Source organism: Strix uralensis, chromosome 1 (assembly GCF_047716275.1).
Source record: "Strix uralensis isolate ZFMK-TIS-50842 chromosome 1, bStrUra1, whole genome shotgun sequence".
Taxonomy (NCBI): Eukaryota; Metazoa; Chordata; class Aves; order Strigiformes; family Strigidae; genus Strix; species Strix uralensis.
The window spans coordinates 24,172,794-24,193,011 of record NC_133972.1 but is presented as its reverse complement, the minus strand read 5'-3'; the positions used below and the strand labels follow the sequence as shown (position 1 = coordinate 24,193,011).

Genomic DNA, 20,218 nt, shown 5'->3' with positions numbered 1-20,218 from the left:
TGATTTTTCAGTCATGTGCTTTAACAGCTAGAAAATGCTCCTTCTGAGAATAGGGAAGGAAAGAAAAAAGGGGGGAAATATGAATAAGAATCTACAGATGTTGTAGATAAGAATTAAGATGCGTTGGCAGAATGGTGTATGAGATATAAGGGAAAATCACAGTAGTTTCCAGCTGAAATATATCCACAGAGGAAGAGATGTACAGCCTCCTGGGGTAAGCTCTCAAATGAACAGTCAGCCATTAAATGGAAATGTGGATTTGAGATCAATCCATCGGGACATCTTCAAACAATTTATACCTATGACCAAGTAATACTGGCTGCTGTTCAATATCCGATCAGCTGAAGAAATCTTTACTAGCAAGTGTGAATGAATGAGCTGCAGGATATAGATGAAGCAGAACTGAATGTGCTGGGGAGACAACCCCATGCATCTTGGCTATCCCACTGCCTTCATTTTATGGTACAAACTCATCAATCAAAGCTGATCCCATGGAAGTTGCTTGTAAAGGAGAATCAGGGAGCTAGAGTCCAACATTACCAGCAAACTCATTTAAAAATACATACTTCTAAAACAAAACCCCTTGCTCACAGGTGAGATTTTCCAAAATATTCAGCACTAGCCCAAACCAGCTTCTTCTGGAACTAGCAACAAGAATGTTTTCAATTCAGTAGAAGCACAACTTGTCCAAAGCCATGCCCTTTGGACAATCCCACACAAATTAGTTTTAGTAAAATGTTATTCTTAACTTCTAACAAGTCACATCTTTCACTATTGTCTTTTAGCAGATGAAAATGCCAAAATTCAAACACTAAGAATAACAATGATCTAATTTCTTCATTTCTATACATAAATATTGCAATGGAAAGATCAATCCACTGCCAACCTGTTCTTGTGTGTCCTCTTAAAAAAAAAGGTGGCTTGAATATTCTTTTGGTACAAAACCAGTTTTTCTATCACACACAAGTGATCTGTGTGTGCATGAAGTTACAAATCACTGGTTGTCACAAAATCAGGCCATGAAAAATTTCTTTTGGAAACATGTCATGCAAAGTTGGATATTGGGTGTGAGATTAAAAAACACAAATGAAACAAAATAAGACTTCCCAAACATAAGATATTATAAATTTGGGTAGCCAAGATACAACCCGTTCAAAAGCCAGGCAGATTGTTTAAGTAGACATATTTTAAGACATGCAATCCTGATGGGTCATGCCCTCCAAGCCAGATCTGTTTACAGCTATGGTCTGAACACTTCGTAACAGCTGGATGTGTCAGGCTTTTGAAAAACTGCTACTCAGGCCACAGACTGAGTGGGCATGTTCGGGTGCCCATGGTATAACCTGCCAACATTAGAAATGCCCATGCTTCAGGCCAGGTATCTCTTGAAACACTTTATTACCCTTTTCTTGGAATATGGAAGTTGAAAGCAGGCAGCCTTGTGGCAGAGAGAGAAATAAAGACAACAACTGCAAAACTGTGTTGTTTTTATTTTAAACATGCAAAATACAGTTCATGCATCTGCCATTTTGAAAAATTTCTCAGTTCATAGCAGATTAAACCAAAGACATTTTGGCTATCGACTCTCAATAAATATTTCAAAATGCTTTACAGTGTAAAGATAAGAAATTTAGCAAAATTTCAACAAACCTGTATAAAAAACAGATACAGATAACTTTTTATTTCAAGGCGACATGCTGTAATGTAAAGAGTTCACTTTTCTTTTTCTGGATGTTTTTTTCTCATAAAAAGTTTTCAACAATACAACTGCTTAACAGATTTAGGCCTTTAGGCTACACATGCAAAAAAAATGGTTATTTTAGTTAAAAATCACCAAAACGTGCTATTTTTTTGTTTCATTTTTAAGTACAGTAGTTGTAGACAGTAGCATTTTTCTTTTTTAGTTTTGTAAAAGAGTGCAGGCAGGTTCATGGAGCTAGTGTCCTGGAAGACTCGTACTCTGACATACATTTTGGTTTTATCCCTTTGCCATTGTAATAGTCCACGACTTGGTTTGGAACTTCAGCCAAAACGCTTTTTGCTAGAGCAGCTGGGGATGCCTGCAGGAAATGGTAGAAAACAGAAGCGTTAACCTGTCTCTCTGCTAGAAGTGCCATGGGCTTTAGAGGCATTGGTGCCATGAGATCAAGGTAGGAAGTGTGGTACAGAAATGGAAGGCAAAAAAGACACAGAGTGAGTGGCACTATTGTTGGCAACTCATTTTATGAGTCTGTTTGGGCATGTAGCTCTAGCTGCCTGAAAGTACACTAAAGCCAAAGGTGCTCTGCATGTTTTTCAGGACCGTTTGTACTATTTTAAGTTTGGAGTAACTGAACTTCCCTGCACTCTGGGAGAGCACCATATCACCATGAAAAGGGCAGCAAAGACTTTGTTCATCAGTACTCAGCAAGGAACCCTGGAGAGCTACAAGGTGAACATGAATGGACATCACTGTAAAGGGAGGCCTTCATCACCATTCTGCTCTTCAGGATCTGGCATGATATTTTAATGGCTGGGAAAGTCTTTAATTCAATAAAAAATACTTTGTTTTCATTGGAATTAAACCATGGTCATGAGAAAACTTCAAGGGTTTGTGGAGGCTTTAAAGCTCTTCCTGCAGCGTATAAATGGTGGGGGTCAAGCAGACTTAAGAACTCATGACCCTGAAATGTAGAGATGGATGTAGAGATGGCCACTGGCTTTTGCCCCAGGCAGGGTGGAGGGCTACCTCTCAGCGCAGTGAGAAACCATACCCTCCATCGCCAACACACAGTTGCTGCCTCACACCCTCACAATGTTTCATTTTAAGCAGCGGGGCCTGTGGATGTTTTGTGGGCAACTGTTACCTGCATGTACTGCAGGGATTTTCCTAAGTCCCTGAATTCAGCAGAGACAAAACTGGACTCCTGTTCTCCCATGCAGCCCAATAGCATCCCTTTTGCCCCGTGTTTTGGATTTGCTTGTTTCTAAGTATTTGGGCAGAGCTGATTCCATGCACCCCAGAGCCAGCCTGCCCAACCATGTTCCCTCTGAGCCCACCACAAAAATGCAGTAAAAATGCAAATCCTTAAACATTGGTTTGAGAGGTTTAAACTAATGTGTTTATCTCCAGATAGAGTACACGTGGATCACACATTGCACCTCAGACATTGCACAGGAACTCAACCCGTGGCTACATCACATTTCTGCACACCAAGTACTTTTTCCCACGTTAATGAACACTTCCCTCCACACTGTCTGTTATATTGTCAGCCAGGTTTCAGAGCTACCACGTCCAAAGTAGTTGTATTGACTGTTTATTGCCCTACTCTATTTCATAGGGTGGGATCCTTATCCTTTCAGAGTGTTAAAATTAGGCTTGCATAGGACGTAAATGGTAAACTATTCATAGGCAAGCTAGTCCAGGGGTGCAGAAAGCCTCTGGGCTATTATAAATTCTAGTATCAGATGTTACAATACTACAAAACAAAGGCAATGCTAGCAAAACCAGAAACAAAACTATTTTTTTATATGCTGGTATTCTGAATCACATATATGATTAGTAACGTATAAAATGAACACTATTTCCCTACTGTGACATTTATACCAAAATATTTGTGCAGGCAAAAAAGCCTGGAGCATTTCTGCATGAACAAACTGGCAAAGCAAAGCCCATACTTTGTGTGACAGAGCAGCAACTGTTCTCAGGTGTTGCACAGTAACAGAACCCATTTATTTTAATCCTTCAAAGTGAAATGTATGGTTTTCCACAGTTGCCCTGTTCTTGCCTAAACCTGTTTTCACTGAAATCAGCAGAAAATACCCCTTGGAGTCACGCAAATGGTTGATTTCCATGTTGCTATTGAGAATTACTGGTTTTTAGATCTCCTTCCTAGTGTGCCAAAGGTGTGTATAACTTAGCCTGCCTCTGTGCCATCTTACCAAAAGTACAACCCTACATAAAGGGTAAAAATAAGGAGTGGGGGAAGAGTCCTGGGCCACTGCTGCACACACAAGCCCTAGCAATCAGGAAACTTCACTCTGCTCTATCTTTTAAAATGCTGGGCAGGAGCACTTGCCACCAGCTTCTCTGGATCACATGTAGTCCATGTGTCTGAACATTGGGCCAACACTCATCTCTCTGCATCATCCTCCTGTCACCGCTTCTCTCTCTTCTGAAGCCACATCCATTCTTCCTGGAAGAAGAGTCAGCCCTTCAGAACAGGCTCTGGCGGGGCTCAGACGCACGGCTGAATCACCACCACTTGAGGAGTAAACTGAGCTATGCACTCCTCACCCAGCATGCATGTGAAGCCTTTCACTGAGGTTTAAGCTAACACATTTACTGTGCCCACAGGCTTGCAGGCAATGTGTGGCCCCACACAGAGTTGCCCTGGGGTAGCTAGCTTGACTCGGTGCTTCAGTCTGAACATGGACAACTGTTGCTTTACAGAGTTTCACCATGCCGGTGATGTCTGTTAGGCCTGGCGATCTTTCTAGCAGGGAGGATCCCAAAAACTCCCCAAAATCCCAAAGGATCCCAGTGATTTCCTGTCTGATGATTTGGGCCAGCTGTACCTTATGTACTTTTGTGGTGGTAAAGCACTCTCACTTCTAAACTAGATGGTGCAAAGCAGCATTTGTATAAGTAAGAATCAGACCCAGTAACTTCTAAGCTAAAACCCAGCCCCAGTTCAGCAGTGCTGTGTAAAGGTTACCTTCGCTGGGTTTTTAACGCAGATGGTACATTAATGTTTTACTGTAACGTTTTCTCTTGAAGAGCATCCTAGCAATAAACACCTCAAGATGAATAGTTTTCAACTGATGGCTAATACACAACAATCAGAGCAGCCAGCAGCAGGAAAATAATCCCCTATGATGATAATTGTTATATATTACAAATGACTGTTGACTCAGTTCTATAGCTTCACCATGCCTAATCTTTAATTACAATGCATAGTGCAAAACATTGCTCCTTGCAGTGGTTAAGAGCTGTGCTTTCCACACTCATTTGTGATATATGTGTTATTAAGTCACAGTTGTTAGCCTTTATGATTAAATACAATGCAGAGTGGAATACAATCTACCTGCGGCACCAGATTTGTGCACAGTGAATATACCATGCAACCTAAAGGCAGAGAATTTCAGCTCTTAAAATATAACTGTGAATGGATTGAGACAGGTGATTTTCCTCAACAACATGTCACTGATTGTGAGCATCACTGTTCTACAGTTTCAGGTGAAAGACACTCACATTGCTGGGGTGGTGATAATTATAGAGAGAAGAAATTCACTTGGGTTCAGGGAAAATAGTTTCCCCTTGTTTGTTATGTTCCCCTGTAGTGAATTGCACGTATCACCCACTATACAATGGAATATTTTTTTAAGCAGTAACGGTTACCCTGATTTTATTAAGTCTCTGCAACTACAGGATTTGCCAAGAATCACTACAATTATTAAAGTTTTGATAGCTTCAAATATATTCCTTAAAGAGAGAGTCAAAAGGTGAGATGCTTTACTGAAGTAGTCCTGATGCACTACATCATGTAGGTTAAACCCCTATAATAGACCATCTGTCTACACTGAGTCTTGAGACAGTAAAATGTTGAAGTGGGTATGAGGTTTTAGGTACGTGAATAATTGTAACTGGTTGAAATGTGTTAAATGTCTGTATAAGTGCTGTGCAGGATCAGAACCTTCTCTGAATTCAAACTTATCAAATAGAAGGGACTCACTCTATAGGTTATTTTTACAACTTTGTTTTCCCTCCTTTCAGTTTTCTCACAGGGGCAGCTTTTGGATAGATTATTTTTGATCTCTTTGGATAGATATGAGATTTTGAGTTCCAGGCTGACCTGAGAGTGGAAGTAATGAAAAAAAATATTGTTTCAGTTGACTCCAAATGAATTTTGGTTTACTGTTCCAGCAAAACAAAAAATAATTGCTCACAAATAAAATTTTCTTCTCTCCTTCCATCAGTAGTAGAGGTTACATGCATTTAGGTGTAAATAAATACTTATCAAAAAAACCTATAAACCTTACAACTTGATTTGTAGTCTTTCTAAAAAGATCCTTCAATTTTTTTTTTTCTACTTAAGAGTTGAACAACCTAAATATCAAAGGTAAACACAAGGTACATTGACAAAAGGGATGTGATTTTTAACTAAATACATCTTTTACTTAAAGCTGTCAAATGTAATATGCCGATTTATAGTAATTCTTGTGTTTGATCAGAACTGATCTGACAAAAATCTCCCAAATGCGTTAAATCCACATTTCTCTGCGGGGAAAAATAAGTTTAAATCAAAATATCACACTCATTTCTCCCATGAAAAATTATTTCAATGGTTGATGCAAAAGGCATGGTCTTTTGTTTGTGCTGAGGATAAGTAAGCAAGATAGCTGCGAATGTCACTTTGTTCAGAGAGAGATTATTTAGGATATGACAATAAAGAAATTCAACCAGAAGTGGCTATTGTTATGGGCACTCATCCATTACACTGACATTTGCTGAAATGCTGAAAGATCACAATAAACAGACTAAATATCAAGTTGCATAAGATATATTGACTTTTCTGATATAGCAAATATATTATCTATTTCTGTATCTATATTATCTCTGCTACTGAGAGAAAGGGGGAGAAAAATACCACTATTTAACAAGAGCGATAAATTTTTAAGATTGCTGTCCTCTCCCAGTACTGGGGAAGTTTATCTAAAACAGCTAAAAATAATATATGCTTGTTATTTGACCAATGCTAGCAATTAAAATCACAGGTAGACTCACTCACAAGTTAACTGCTCAGAACTGCAACAGTCAGTGTTAATCTATTCAATCAAGGATGATTTCATCTTTGTTACAAAATCACAAAATGAAACTAAAAATAACAAATGCAGCTGGCTTTGCCAGTTCCTTGCAGAAACATGTTTTCCACCAATTGAAAGTAGGTCTAGCACTAGCCCATAAATAACTTTCCTCTCGACACTTTTACAATAGACTACAGTGCAGCACTACACACTTGTGATTATCTGATGAAGGAGAATCACAAGCTATGAGCAGGTCGTGCTCATACTTTGTTTCAGCAGATAGGTGACTCAGTGGCACTGTCAGCATAGAAATGGCAAATCTGCAGCCATTTGGCATGGTGTCACCAGACTAATAGCACAAGCTGAGTTTTACCTCCTATGAGGATGCATTGTTTACATAAAGGTAGAGGGAAAAGAGAAACAAGTTTGTTTCTCTTACTCTCAGTAGAGTTTGTGAAAGTAAGAAGTGCATCTAGATCTAAGACAAATATGGCAACATTGTATTTTGAAGTGAGAAAAAAGAACAGGTCTTGAGAAGAGGGAAATAAAATAAATGTATTTTGGAAGTAGCAAACAGAAAAAGAAAAATCTCCTATGGTAACAAAAAGCCTAGAAAAACTTAAGAAATATAAGCACTGCAAACCCAATGCAGATCAAAATCAACCCAGAGTTGAAAACTTCTGTGTGACACACCCAGATCTAAGGATCACTAGCGTATGGGAGTGGATTGGAAAGGGCAATCTCATGAGGAGAATGAGTCAGTTACACCGTGGAGTAAAGAAATTTTCAAATCAAATAGACACCAAGGTGAGCAAAAAGCCAGTCTGGAGAATCACTTGAATGTAACAGAAGGAATGAAAGGAAGGAAGGGAAAGATGAAAAAACAGAGTGAAAGGGATGTGATCAGCATTGCAGAGGAACACAATGGCCATTCCGTGCCTCCAGATGGAGGAAAAGGGCCCTGAAAAACCTGTCTGTGTGTGGCAAAACTCCTTCTGTGAGCAAATATTGTCTCTACCCAGCTGCTGAAAAAGTCCCTGGGACAGATACTGCAATGTAGAGCAGGTGACTGAGAAGAAAAAGTACATGGCTAAGGCATTATTTCAAATTTGGCAATTTAATGCTGGGTCTGTCCCTTCCTCTGCTACAGTGTCTCCTACACCACGCTGGACTCAGACAGGAACAGCTGGCTGAGGGCACAGGGAAGGTCTTAATAACACCACTGTCTTGGTTGTGTCCTTGTACAGAAGTTGGGGAAAGGGTTTGTAGGCAACCAGGACACTGTGGGTGGATAGTCCTGCCTTTGAGAACTTAGGGACCTAAATTTCAATACGGAAACAGCCTCCTGGGGAACACTGTGAGTACAAATTCACAGACACTTCAGCTGCCTGTGGAAATGAAGGGATGGAAAGCAAAATACAGTAGTCCTAAGGGAACAGATGCAAAGAGAATGGAAGAGAGACACCAGGAAAAATAAGTCAGGGAGGGCAACCAAACTAAAATCGGAGAAAGTGGCAGTAAGTACTGGCACCACAAGAAGCACATGGATTCTGCCCCAACTCTTCATTCCCCACCCTCACCATCTTACTAATGGAGCACGTTTCATTCTGTATTCCTTTTGTTCTCCATTTCTGACCCAAAACCACCATATACTTACTAAACACTCCATGCCCATCCAAAGTCAGGCCCAGCCCCAGTTCACTATATGTTATATACATACACCCTTCTGCAGAATGGATGGAAAAGTCAGCTTACATGTTTGAAGTTCCTAAATGGCACAAACTGGACAATGTCTCGAAGCACAGGCTCGCCCTTGGGAGACCTCAGGATCCCGTCATCACCATCCAGCATCTGCATGTCACTAAAATCGGCATTCCCCACCCCGACGATGATGACTGACATGGGAAGGTGAGAGGCATGGACAATGGCCTCTCTGGTGTCAGCCATGTCTGTGATGACGCCATCCGTCAGAATCAGCAAGATGAAATATTGCTGAAGTTGTTGGACAAGAAGTGAAAAATTATATCATTAGTTAATCTTCCAAAGCTGCTTGCCCTTTTCCAGTATAAAAGTGTGTCTGGTAACTCACACATGGACTTTTTTAAATAGAAAAGAGCCCTTACAGTGACTCAAAGGTTAAGTGCCTTTCCCATACAAACTTCCTCAGCTACTCATTTCTCCTCTTCTGGAGTTTAGCTCTAGTTCAGGTAATTTTTGGGAGCTGGAGGGAGCCAAGGAACGCACAGTCTAGAAAAGGGGGTTTCTAGCTGCTAGGGCTGGGAGAGTCAGGGCTTTGGCTGGGAATTCTGGAATAGTCCTGAGATCCTCACTAGCCCTATTTTCCATCTGCTGCACAGTCACTTCTGTTGACAGTTTCTGATTACATTTTTTCCCCTTTGGGAACCAGTGGGAGGCAGAGAGGAATGGGGTATTGAAGCGTTACAAGCCTGTAGCAGAGCTGTCATGGAGGTTAAGACAGCACTTTGCAGAGGAGCTTTGCTAACAGGCAAGTGGGATGGGTGCAGCCGTCTGCAAACTGGAGGGTGACCCCACTGCTGCCTGTGGGAGAAGCACCACACCATGGCAGGTCTACTGCGTTCTGCAGAGTAATGGGGTCCCTGAGGAGAGCAAGGGCATGTGCAGAGAGGAATATATCCATCTTCAAAGACCTGATACAGAGCCCTGAAGAGAGGTTTTCTCATTCTCTAAAGGAGAGCCAGCAATTTTGTACGCTTGTCATTTCGTTCCCCAAACTCCAAAGCCCACTGAACTGGGGTCATGAGCTAAAACATATCTTCATTTGGTAGTGGGGAAGACTGACTCTCACTTGGATCCTTTATGAATTGTTAGGCAGGCAGCTGGAGTCATTTAACAAACGTGCATTAATAGGAAAAATGAACAGGTCATAGAATTTTGTCATTCTTCATAAGCAATATCAACACACTAAACATCATTAAAGTTTATGTATACATAGCTATATAAACTCAAAATATTCTGCTCATCACCTGCTGACATGAATAAAACAAAACATGCAGGGAGAAAACTTTATCTTGAAAACTCATGCTATAAATTAATTTGTTTTTCAAACAGAAAGAGGGGAAGCTTCGGTTTAGAAGAATGAAGCAACTTATTCAATATGACATACTAGTTCAGAGGCAGCACTGGGAACAGAGTGAGACACCTCAGGATTAGGTGGGTATGAAAATTCAAACATAGCAATTCCCCATTTTAGGACTGGACCCTAAATAGTATCGAGATCCTGGAAACAGCAGTGGAGTGACAATCACAAGCCCAGACTCATGAACAGAAATGCTTGGGAACTGCTGCCTTAATAGGACTTAAAAAAAGGCTCAGCACATGAAGAAAGCTTAGAGAAAGTTCTAGGCCTGGTAGTGAGATGCATGCCAATGTACAGCTCTATTCTGTTCCTATACATAGGCATTTTTATTGCTGTAGTGTACAAGTTCTCTCTTACATCCTTTACTCCCACAGCACTAGGAGCACTCACATATTCTCTCCAGTTCTCTCATTCTCCCTTTCTCTCATTCTATCTGGAAGGCAGGAGAAAAATAAGCCTAATGTATTTCAAAGATGTACATTTAGAACATGATCTCTGCTTAAGTCTTTTAGCCAAAGAAATCCGCCATGGGTTTGGTATCAGATGCAGGTTAACAGACGTGTCTCCTGATTTCTAAAATGCACATGATAATCCATGTCAGTAATAGCAAATTGAAAACTGTATCACTACAGTTTTCAAAGGAATGGTTAGAAAATGCCCTAGTTGAACAAAGAAGTTTTAGTATAGCCTCTGCAAGAGACTTGAAATTGGGTAGTCTGTGTAGGGAATCATTTGAACTCATGTTCTTCATGATCAACACTTTTAGGGCTGGCCCTTACATTTTTATAACCTTAGTGGTGCCATTTATGTTTCCACAGTGAAGAACTGAGTGTGTTACAGTAACACAGCTCTAAAAGCAGGAAACAGAACAGTGGGGGAAGAGTTTAAAGTTGTGACTATCGAAGCTATAAAGACTAGATACACTGCTCCAGCTGACAGAGACTTAAGCTGCCTTCTGTGAAGGCAGTTAGTGAAAACTGTGAAGGCATGATTCACATACATGAAAAGGCCTTGTTTTGATGGCCTACAAGCGAAGAAAAAAGCCAAACACAGCATCGTGCCCTTACCGAGGCCTCCTTGGTGTTGGTCTCCTCTGATGCCGATTTTGCCACCTTCTGGATGATGGGAGCGATGTTTGTTGGCCCATACAGCTGCAGCTTGGGAAGGCAGCTCTGATAAGCCTCCACAACACCTTGTATTCCTGGCATGAAAAGCCCACATAAAAGGCAAATAAATGTGGAGCGCATCACTAATATCATGCTTGTTTAAAATGTAAATAAAAGGCAGGTTCTTAATGAATAAATTCAAAATATCACATGATTAGCAAGGACTAACAACTTCAGATTATTTCCGAGAAGCTCTCTCTAGCTGCCTTGAATCTAGTTTTGTAATATATAACTCATGATACCATGCTTCTCCTTCCCAGCGTTTTTTTTATGTCTATTTTGCAGATACCAGCTTGCAATGCCATAGCTTCCATTCTTCTCAGTTCAAGGTGTAAGTGATCACTTCCTGATCACCAGCTAAGATTCATGCTAAAAGGGCAGACACAAATTAAAAACACTTCAACACTTCTCTCTCCTCCTCTTCAGATAAATATTTATTTTCCAACAAATTTGCCCTTTGTACTTACAAACCAGAGCAGCCAAGGAATTCAAACATCTTTTCAAACACCTGACTTCCCTGTGTTAAGAAAATAATTTTTCAGGGTGAATTTGCATAATTGCTCTCAGGCTGAATTTGACTATGACCAAAAGCTATGAAATCTTGGGAGAAACAGCAGGATGCATTGCAGTCTACAGAAAAATGAGCTTTAGTCAAGAAGTTTTGACGGAGAACTAGCTATTTTTGGCTTTTTCATTTCAGGATATATAGCCAGAGCAGCGAGAACAGACTTCTGCTGACACACTTGACAGATCACAGAATGAAAATTGGTGTTTTCAATCATTGAGAAGAAGGTTTTCTTGAAGTGATGCACGTTAGCCTCCACATTCAGAACTCCCAGCTTACCAGACCTAAAGGATTAGAGGTCTGAAGTTGGAAAGAAAGTGATAGACTGAAGAGCTTTGTAAAGGATGCTGAAGAATGAAATGGCTTCAGTAAGACCTTAAGCCAGTTTCAGTTTGCACTGAGACTAGCTCACTCATGAGATTTTACTCAACCATATTTACAGGATATATGGGTGCAGACTGCTTACTGACAGATCACAGGGAGTTGTAATTGCTTCACAATGATACACCTGAACCTCCTATGAAAAAAATTGTGAAAAACACAGTATTCTCTCTTTATGCATAGCTACAAACATATTTTTCCATTGCAGTGCTCACAGACAAAAGAACACGCTCCAATTATAGCTATGATTGGCTAAAATGTAAAGTAATGTTACAAAATTTCCCTCGGTAATTCTAGTGACTAAATTACATATTGCAAAACTGACCTTTTGTTAACTCCCGATTTTAAACCTGCTAAGGATTTCATTACCTATACTTACTGATCTTGCATGAAGGCCTCATAAATCTTCCCTATGATGACAAGATACACTGTAGTTTCTTTTCTTATGCATTAAAATAGTGTAAGATAAACTTTACTCCCTGCATTCCACACAGATTTAGCGTGGTTCATGTCAGAAAGCTGCTTTCGTCTTAGAAAGAAACATGTTCTAGAAATATAATTTCTTTTTTGCTATCTTAGATTAATATCTTTTAGAAATATCTACTGTCCTTACATATCCAAATCCAACAGGAATTTGAGTAGCTTACTTTGTAGCTCACTTTTATTGGATTCCTTTATTTTAGGGACAGGCAATGTGCATTTTTCTTCACAATTCAACTCTTTACATTTTTAATTGGAATCCACTTTCATGGATAGCTCTTTCATAGCTCTGATGAAATACAGGGTATGCATATATATATGGGTTTAAGATGCATGTAAAATGCATGTGTAGAAGCATCATTCAGATTAGAGGTTGTCACTTTCTTCCTCAGATAATAAAGACTAAATATTAAGTATAAGACTATAAATATACTATAAATACACTAAATATAAGGCTGCAAGTACTAAAATTTTCAAGAATGGGAATACTAACAGGGAAGGAAAGGTGAGGATATCTGTATTTTATGAATACCAGTGATCTTCATATCAATACATAGTCCTTATTTAATGTAGAGTGATGCTTCACAGTACCTTGTGCCAGCGAAGGCTCACTACTTCCACAAAGGTGTTTCTTTCCTCAAAAACAAATTAGACACATACTTTTTATATTGGATCCAACCTCTGTTTCTTGGCTTAAAGCAAGATACTCTTCAGCAATTTTCCTTTGTTTTCTGGCAAGTATGCTAAATATTACAAGGAAAGATAGTGTGGTCACTAAGCACTTTATCTCTCTCTCACTCTTGCATCCTCTCGCCACATGACATGCTGGTGTTACTGCTATCTGAGTCACCTAATACAGTGAGAGCATCTAGAAAACATCACAGAACAATTGGTAGTAGGAACTAATCAAGCATCCATGACAGGCAGGTGATGAACAAGCTGCAGCAGATGATTAAACAACATGTTTTCTGTTCTTTCTCCTTTTCTTGTTTTCACCCATGTATATAATTTTAAAAGGTATCATTTAGGACGAAGAAGTGTTTTCTATATCTTGTAGATGCATGTGCAAATGCTGCAAAATGTATTCCCTGGCATTCTTTCATGCTGCAACCATCTTTTTATGTCTTCTTAGCTCTAAAACTCCATTTAGGTGATGTGTTAACTTATCAGATAACTGAGTCTTATGCAAAGAACTGAAGAAAGTTTAAATACATAAAAAATATAAAGTGATATAAACCAAGGCAAGGCTCATAGAGCAGCTCCTTCCTTTTTTTTTTAACCTCCTCGTTTCCATTGTTACATTTTATTTTGCATACATAGTATGGTCTGGATAGTAAGTTCCTTACTTGCAGAGGGTTTGTCTGTCTAACCTCTGACCTGCTGCTGGCACTACATAGATGTGACAGTCTTTTCAATCGATATAAATCATTATATAACAATGTCAGTGTGATAAAAGAATTAGCCTTGACTCAAAAGAGGCAGCAAAGGAGGAATAAAAAATGTGTTCTTTGTATGGACTGCTAGGGTTTTTTTCTGAGGTACGCAGAAGGTCACAAATGTCCTGCATTTAGACTGGGAAACAAAGCTATATTTGAACACTACATGAATAAATATGCTATCACCTAATGCTGACCATTGTTAACTGAAATGTTTTAAATGGATCAGGCCCTGTGTAGATGCCAATGTGTCTGTGTTCAGAAGCAGGCAGCTAACACATTTTAAAATATGATGGTCCAGAGAAAATTCTGAGGTCTGTTTTGCTTCCCCACCTCATCCCCACACCCTCAGTGTGACTAAAATCTCAATTTCAAGCTGGCTTACAAGCTTACAGGCACTTCTAGATACATACATGTAATTTCTGCTTCTTTTAACTCCTTAAAAGCAACGTAAAAAGCTGTGTGAACACATCAAACAGCTGTAGGACTTATGCCCAATTATATTTCAAGCATATGACCTGCAGAGGCTGGGGCAGTCCAACAATCCAAGCGCACCAACAAAGCAGGAATGCCCACTGAACTGAAAACAGAGGTCTTGCATTTAAGATGCATGAACTCTGATTTTTTTTAATGTCTCTTTCCCTTGAATTGCTTGTCCTCTCTTCTTTTCCTCACTTCATTTCTTGGCTTCTTAATTCTCATCCTGAACATATTCTGCTGACCATGCCTGAAAGAAAGCCAGTAGTAAGTCTGAGAAGGGCTGAAAGGAGCAGCTAGAGCATTTTGAAGCACCCGTTTCAGTGTTTGGATGGTAGCAGAAGGATAAGGGAGAATAACAACCTATGGATTTTAGACAGCAATGATCACCTGACCAAGACCCTCAACTAAGTGTTAGTCTGGGATTACTTGTTAGACTGTTTACAGTTTATTGTCCTGTTATTCTCTTTTATAAGATGTGTGAATTGTGGCAGGACATTCTAGAGAGACAGCATCAGTCACTGCAGAACTCACTTACAAATACAAGACATAAAGCAACATCTGCTACATGAATCTGGCCTCTGACTACAGAGGATTAGTGATTGTTGCTAGAATATGCCAATACCTTACACCGTTAAAACACCCTCCTGCTGCATTTGCTGTCACGAAAGTATGCTTCCTTCTACCACAGTAGACCTCAGCTGCTACCCTGACCGTTTGGTGCTGGACATTGCTGGTCTGACTTGCAGCAGGCTACTGTTGCTGTAGGTTTGGCCAAAGAACTGACTCTAAACCAAGGGTGTCTTCGATCACATAGGTTCACAACCCGCTTTTGCACGTCCTGCCCTTCTTAGCTGCACAACCTATGATGTTGATGTAGCTGAAGATCTGGAACAAATCTAGAAGACATGGCTTTAGTTTTCAGAAATGCTAAAGATTTGGGGAAGTGCAAGTGCTGAATGTCCAACATGGTGTACTTTCAAAGGCACCTATTTTTCAGGAAATTAATGTGTGGCACTTTCTAAGGTTTCTAAAGCTAAGCCAGATGGCTTGGAGTCTGCCAGGTTTTGAAAATCCTGGCTGTTTTCTTTAAAAAACACTTTGCATAATACTCAGGGGTTACAATAAAAAATGCAAGCACATTCTGCACACAGTAAAAATATGGCAGTCTGTCCTAATGTGAGTGTTACCTGCACACTCTGGGTTGTCTTCGTTGAAATTGATTGCAAAATCATGAGAGACCTGCAGATAAATGGAAAGAAGAGAAAAAGACTGTAGTCAGAAAAATTATTCCAAGAGGACTTGCGGTTAAACACCCTTTACATTCTTTCTGTGTTAAACCAGAGATCTTTCAAGCTTTCAGCCATTAAACGTGAAATACAGTCCCAGCTGGAACTCCCCGCAGAAACAAAGGAACAAAACTAGAATCAAACTTGTCAACAACAACAACAAAATGAATAAAAAAATAACACAAAGAAAAAACATCCAAGAGCAATCACATAAATATGGTGTCAGGATTGGGCTATCTATGTCAGGCACAGAAGAGGGATCTATTGCTGAGGAGATTTAAATACCAGCCCTCCCTAGCTCAGCATTTCAGATTGCAGGAGAGAGAAAGCAGGCTGTGATACTCAGCCCCCTTCTGAAACCTGCACTCACTTGAGTGAACAGTTCCTCATTTGAAGGCCATGGGAATATTGGGAAAATAACTGATTCTCCAAAGAGATCAAGGAAGGCACCCAGACCCACTGTGAAATAATAATGTAAGAAAGGTAAGGGGTCTAAGATGGTTAAGAAGTTAGATTAGGCTGGGGGGAAATTAATAAGAAAAAAATTGAAGACTTGTTTTTCCTCAAATTTAGTGAATATCCCAGTCTCTCTCTCTCAAAATCTGTCTGTAATAAAATACTAGAGAACCATTTTCTAAGAGAAATAACTGTCAATACAAAAAAGTTGCTGATTTTCTAATAAACAATGTATTGTATCTTTAGTGGCTTGGGAAAATAATACAAGACAATGCACAAACAATGCAAGGCAATGTAAGTCTCAGGTTCCAGGCTTCCTCTAGCTGTCTGTCACTTAGAGATCTGCACCCACAGCACAAATCTGTTGGGACTGAAACTTTCCCCAGATGCTCTTTTCTGGTTTTAAGGTTTGTTGTTGCCTGCATTTTTTTCCAGATTCCTTTTTGCTCCTTTCTTTTATCACTGAGAAGGCTTGATTCCGTTTAATCTCTTCAGCTCTGAAGCTCAGTCTCTTAATTCTCCTGCTTGTCTTAAATGAAGCCCAACTTTTGTCTTGCAATGCACAATGTATATGTTTGTTTGTTTGTTTGCAAAAACTGGGTATGGCTGAGAGTTAAGCAGGCAATTTGCATAATTTAAAGTTGAACTCAGGTATATCATCCCAGAATCATGAGGACATTTATATAGCTAACTCCAGTTACACACATTTGAGACTTTACAGATCTCCGTAGGACCTTCAGAAGTCCCAACAGTCCTAGTCATATGGAAAGCAACCTGTTTGCTCCCTGTACAATTGAACCTGGATTATTTGCAGAAATCGATTTATTTGTTGGATGTCACTGTTTTATTTGCTAGTTTAGATGACTTCACAGCACAGTATGGAAATTGCTCTATGACTATTAGACCCATAGATCAAATATGTGATTAGAGAAGTTTCTGTAAATGCAAAGTGGTATAAGCTGGTTAATTACTGCCCAAGAGATCTTCTCATAGAGAAATTGGATTTCCCCATTATACCCGGCCTTGCTCACCACAGTGATGCCTACCATTACTTATTAAGAGGTTAAATAAAGCCGGACTTCTACCATGATGGGAAAGCAATCAAGCAAAAACTCACTGAAGAGTCTGCAGTTACCTCAGTCCAGCCAGGAATTAGGTATGTCTACACCAAGCATCAGTTGCCTCTTACAGAGGGTTTTACGTGGGCCATTCAGACTACCCTACTTGGCCATGGAAGGTAATGCAGAAAGTCACGACCTATGTTCCTTGCTAGGCAAGCAGAGAAGAGCCGGTCTGTCAGATGTGCTTCAGAGATGCTCCAGAGCCCTTCTACCTGGCTGTTCTATATGTCTCTTGGCACACTTTGCCCAGCTGGTATCTGCCAGCCTCATGACCGGCTGCAGGCCAAAGGTAATTGCAGCTGTCAAGAACAGTTATGTGAGTCTTCACTTATTGATGTTTTTTTTGTCATTCAATAGCCTTTCGTCTTCCTTTAGGCTTTCTGTATTTTGTATTAACTGCATCTTAAGAGTAAGAAGGATGGCGATGCATATTTACGTATTGCAGGCTGATTCTTCCTACACTGTGACTCTTCAGTGATTTTATTTCTTTATTTCAAATGCATTTCAAATTACAGGTAAAGGAGTATCACGATTGTTTTCCAGAGCTGTGAATACAGTATTTTAGTCTCACATGCAAGCATGGGTTGGATGCTTTTGTTGCTATACCTCTTTCAGGATCACACTATGCAAACAATTTGTCTGGTTCAGAGCTATCACATCCAGGCTATTATTTAAGAAAAATATAGACAACGGTTCAGGCCAATAAACAAAGCCCGAGTCTAGTAAGTGTGTACAATGATCCAAAAAAATAATACTGTCTGATCAACAGCTGCTATCTTCTCAAAGCAAGTGGCCCTTATACACTGTCATCCTGACTCACCAAGAACAGTGTTAAAATGTATCCTGAAGGCAGGACAGGAAACACAACGAATGTGCAGAAGTACTGGGTTGTTTCCTATGCTCTCCGAACAATATATCACAATTTAAACAAGATTTAAGTATAATGTGAAGGAGAGAAGTTCTTTGAGCAGCTTGGTGATGGTTCACAAACAGGAGATCATCACCCAAGGCAAGCCAACAGCAGGTATTTTTAAAGCAGAGTTTCTCCAGATGCTCAGAACTCAGGTAAGTAAAACCAGCTGAGCTTCAACCTGCCCCTGTGCTGTCTCCACTATGGTGGCCAGAATTCAAGAGGGTCCAAACCAGCAGAGACTTCAGGCACATGACATGTACTGAAGGCCTTACTGAACTTGGGCTGCTACCTGATAGGACTCCATGTAAAGCCCACCCATGTCAAAAGGTAGTTTGGATCAAACATTCAGTGCTTTCGTTTAGAAAACAGTGCAAGGTAATAAGCCTTCCTCCTTTTCCTCTTTTTTTTTTTTTTTTTTTTTTTAATTGAACATGCAAGGGCTTTTGTTGCTGAAAAGCAAACCATGCTGATGACAGAGGACCAAACGCTGGTATACTGAATGGCATTTTTCTGATATTGAATGACACAGCTTTCATGCACTCCCAGAACTGACAAACTAATGGGGAATAGGAGGCAAAAGTGTGAACAACTAAGATGTTGAAGGAAACAAGACACTTGGTTGTTCCGAAGCAAGCATGTTTATATAATCTACCAGGGTGATTTATATGATGGATCAATCTAACGGTCAGGAAATCCTGGAATATGTCAAGCCATGCAAACACAGAATGACTGTTTTACATTAGTCCCTGGTGCAGAGAACTTTGAAAAGAACTGCAGACCGTGGTCTGTGGTGGAAGTCAGTCTCACAATAAGGAATGTCTTCACAGAACTGTGATTGTGTCACAAACCCTGGATTATGTTTTGAATATGTAGCTGATCCACTGGCTCAGTCCTCCTTCTCTCTCTTAACATCAATCCATAAAATCAGTCCATAAAAGGAAAGGAGAAAAAAATTGGAGCGCAGAGGTGATTACATGTGATCAGCCTGGCATTACCTGGGTTGCTGCACAAAACACCACTCAAAGCCTCAAACTAAAGACATTTACTTGCACTTGGTTATGTATTAATCTTTTCCCTCTGCAGGACTCCAGATAAATTATTTAGCAGATACTGTCATGTGTATGTTACTCCACATTTTTTTAAACCCCTTTTACCCTAACTCAACTTCCATTTTTTAATAAAAAGCTGCTTTGACTCAGAAACCACATCTTTAATTAATTTTGCAAACGCTGAATATGGATGCCTGAATTCTGAAAATTAGTAATCCTTTTTTCCCCCTCTAGATTGTTGAATTCAATTAAATTAACCTCCCTGTCCCAAATAGCTCCAGCTTCCCAGAAGCCTCTATGGTGATGGTACTAGGACTACTTGACAAACAATCTGACAAATTCAGGCAGGTTTAGGAATGCTTTCTTACTAATTTCAATAGAGATTGTTAAAAATTCATGAACAATAGATGCATACAAGTGTAAATGCTGAGATGCACAATGTTGAACACTTATTTGTGAATAAATTGAACACTATTAAGCCACTGCCAGTCTGAAAATTAAATATGGAATGCCTGCATATTTTGCAAAGGCTTAAGACACTAACAAATTTAAAGAACCATTGCTCAAAAGCTATTATTTTCAGAATGTTCATTAATCAAATAGCTTGAAAGCTGGACAGCTTGTGTCTCTGACTAAGACCACATTGTAGACATTTCTGCTTGGCAAAGCTTGGCCATTTATTTCCTTTGTACTTGGTTTTTGAGCATGCTGCCTAGTTTCCATGTCTAAATCCAAGCTGCGTGGATAAGGTGACAAATTCTGTTTTTTCCCTTGGTCCATTACACATCCTTGTATTGGACCTTTTTTGTCAGGTTTGCATATATTTTTGCCCTCAAGGTCCTGAAAAGTGCAGGAATCACAAAGACCACAGCACTTTTCAAGTCCCTTACCTGTCCAGCAAACCAGACAGTGCAGGTTAAGGTCGTAAAGATGCTGTATTCTTTCTGTAGCTGCAGTGAGGTTCTCTCCAGCAACTCTTCC

General features: G+C 39.8%; 1 protein-coding gene across 6 annotated transcripts in view; it reads right to left on the bottom strand.

Moving 5' to 3' along the window:
• Positions 1-1,470: 1,470 nt before the first annotated feature.
• Positions 1,471-20,218, bottom strand: part of CPNE4 (copine 4) — a 249,363-nt gene continuing 230,615 nt past the window's right edge. For all 6 annotated transcript variants that reach the window (XM_074860139.1, XM_074860167.1, XM_074860148.1 and 3 more), the window contains 4 exons: positions 15,600-15,651; positions 10,972-11,105; positions 8,542-8,778; positions 1,471-2,060 (listed from right to left, as the gene is read on the bottom strand). In XM_074860139.1, coding sequence (XP_074716240.1) covers positions 1,929-2,060; positions 8,542-8,778; positions 10,972-11,105; positions 15,600-15,651 — 555 coding nt within the window. In that variant the 3' untranslated portion in view covers positions 1,471-1,928. The remainder of the gene's footprint in view (positions 2,061-8,541; positions 8,779-10,971; positions 11,106-15,599; positions 15,652-20,218) is intronic.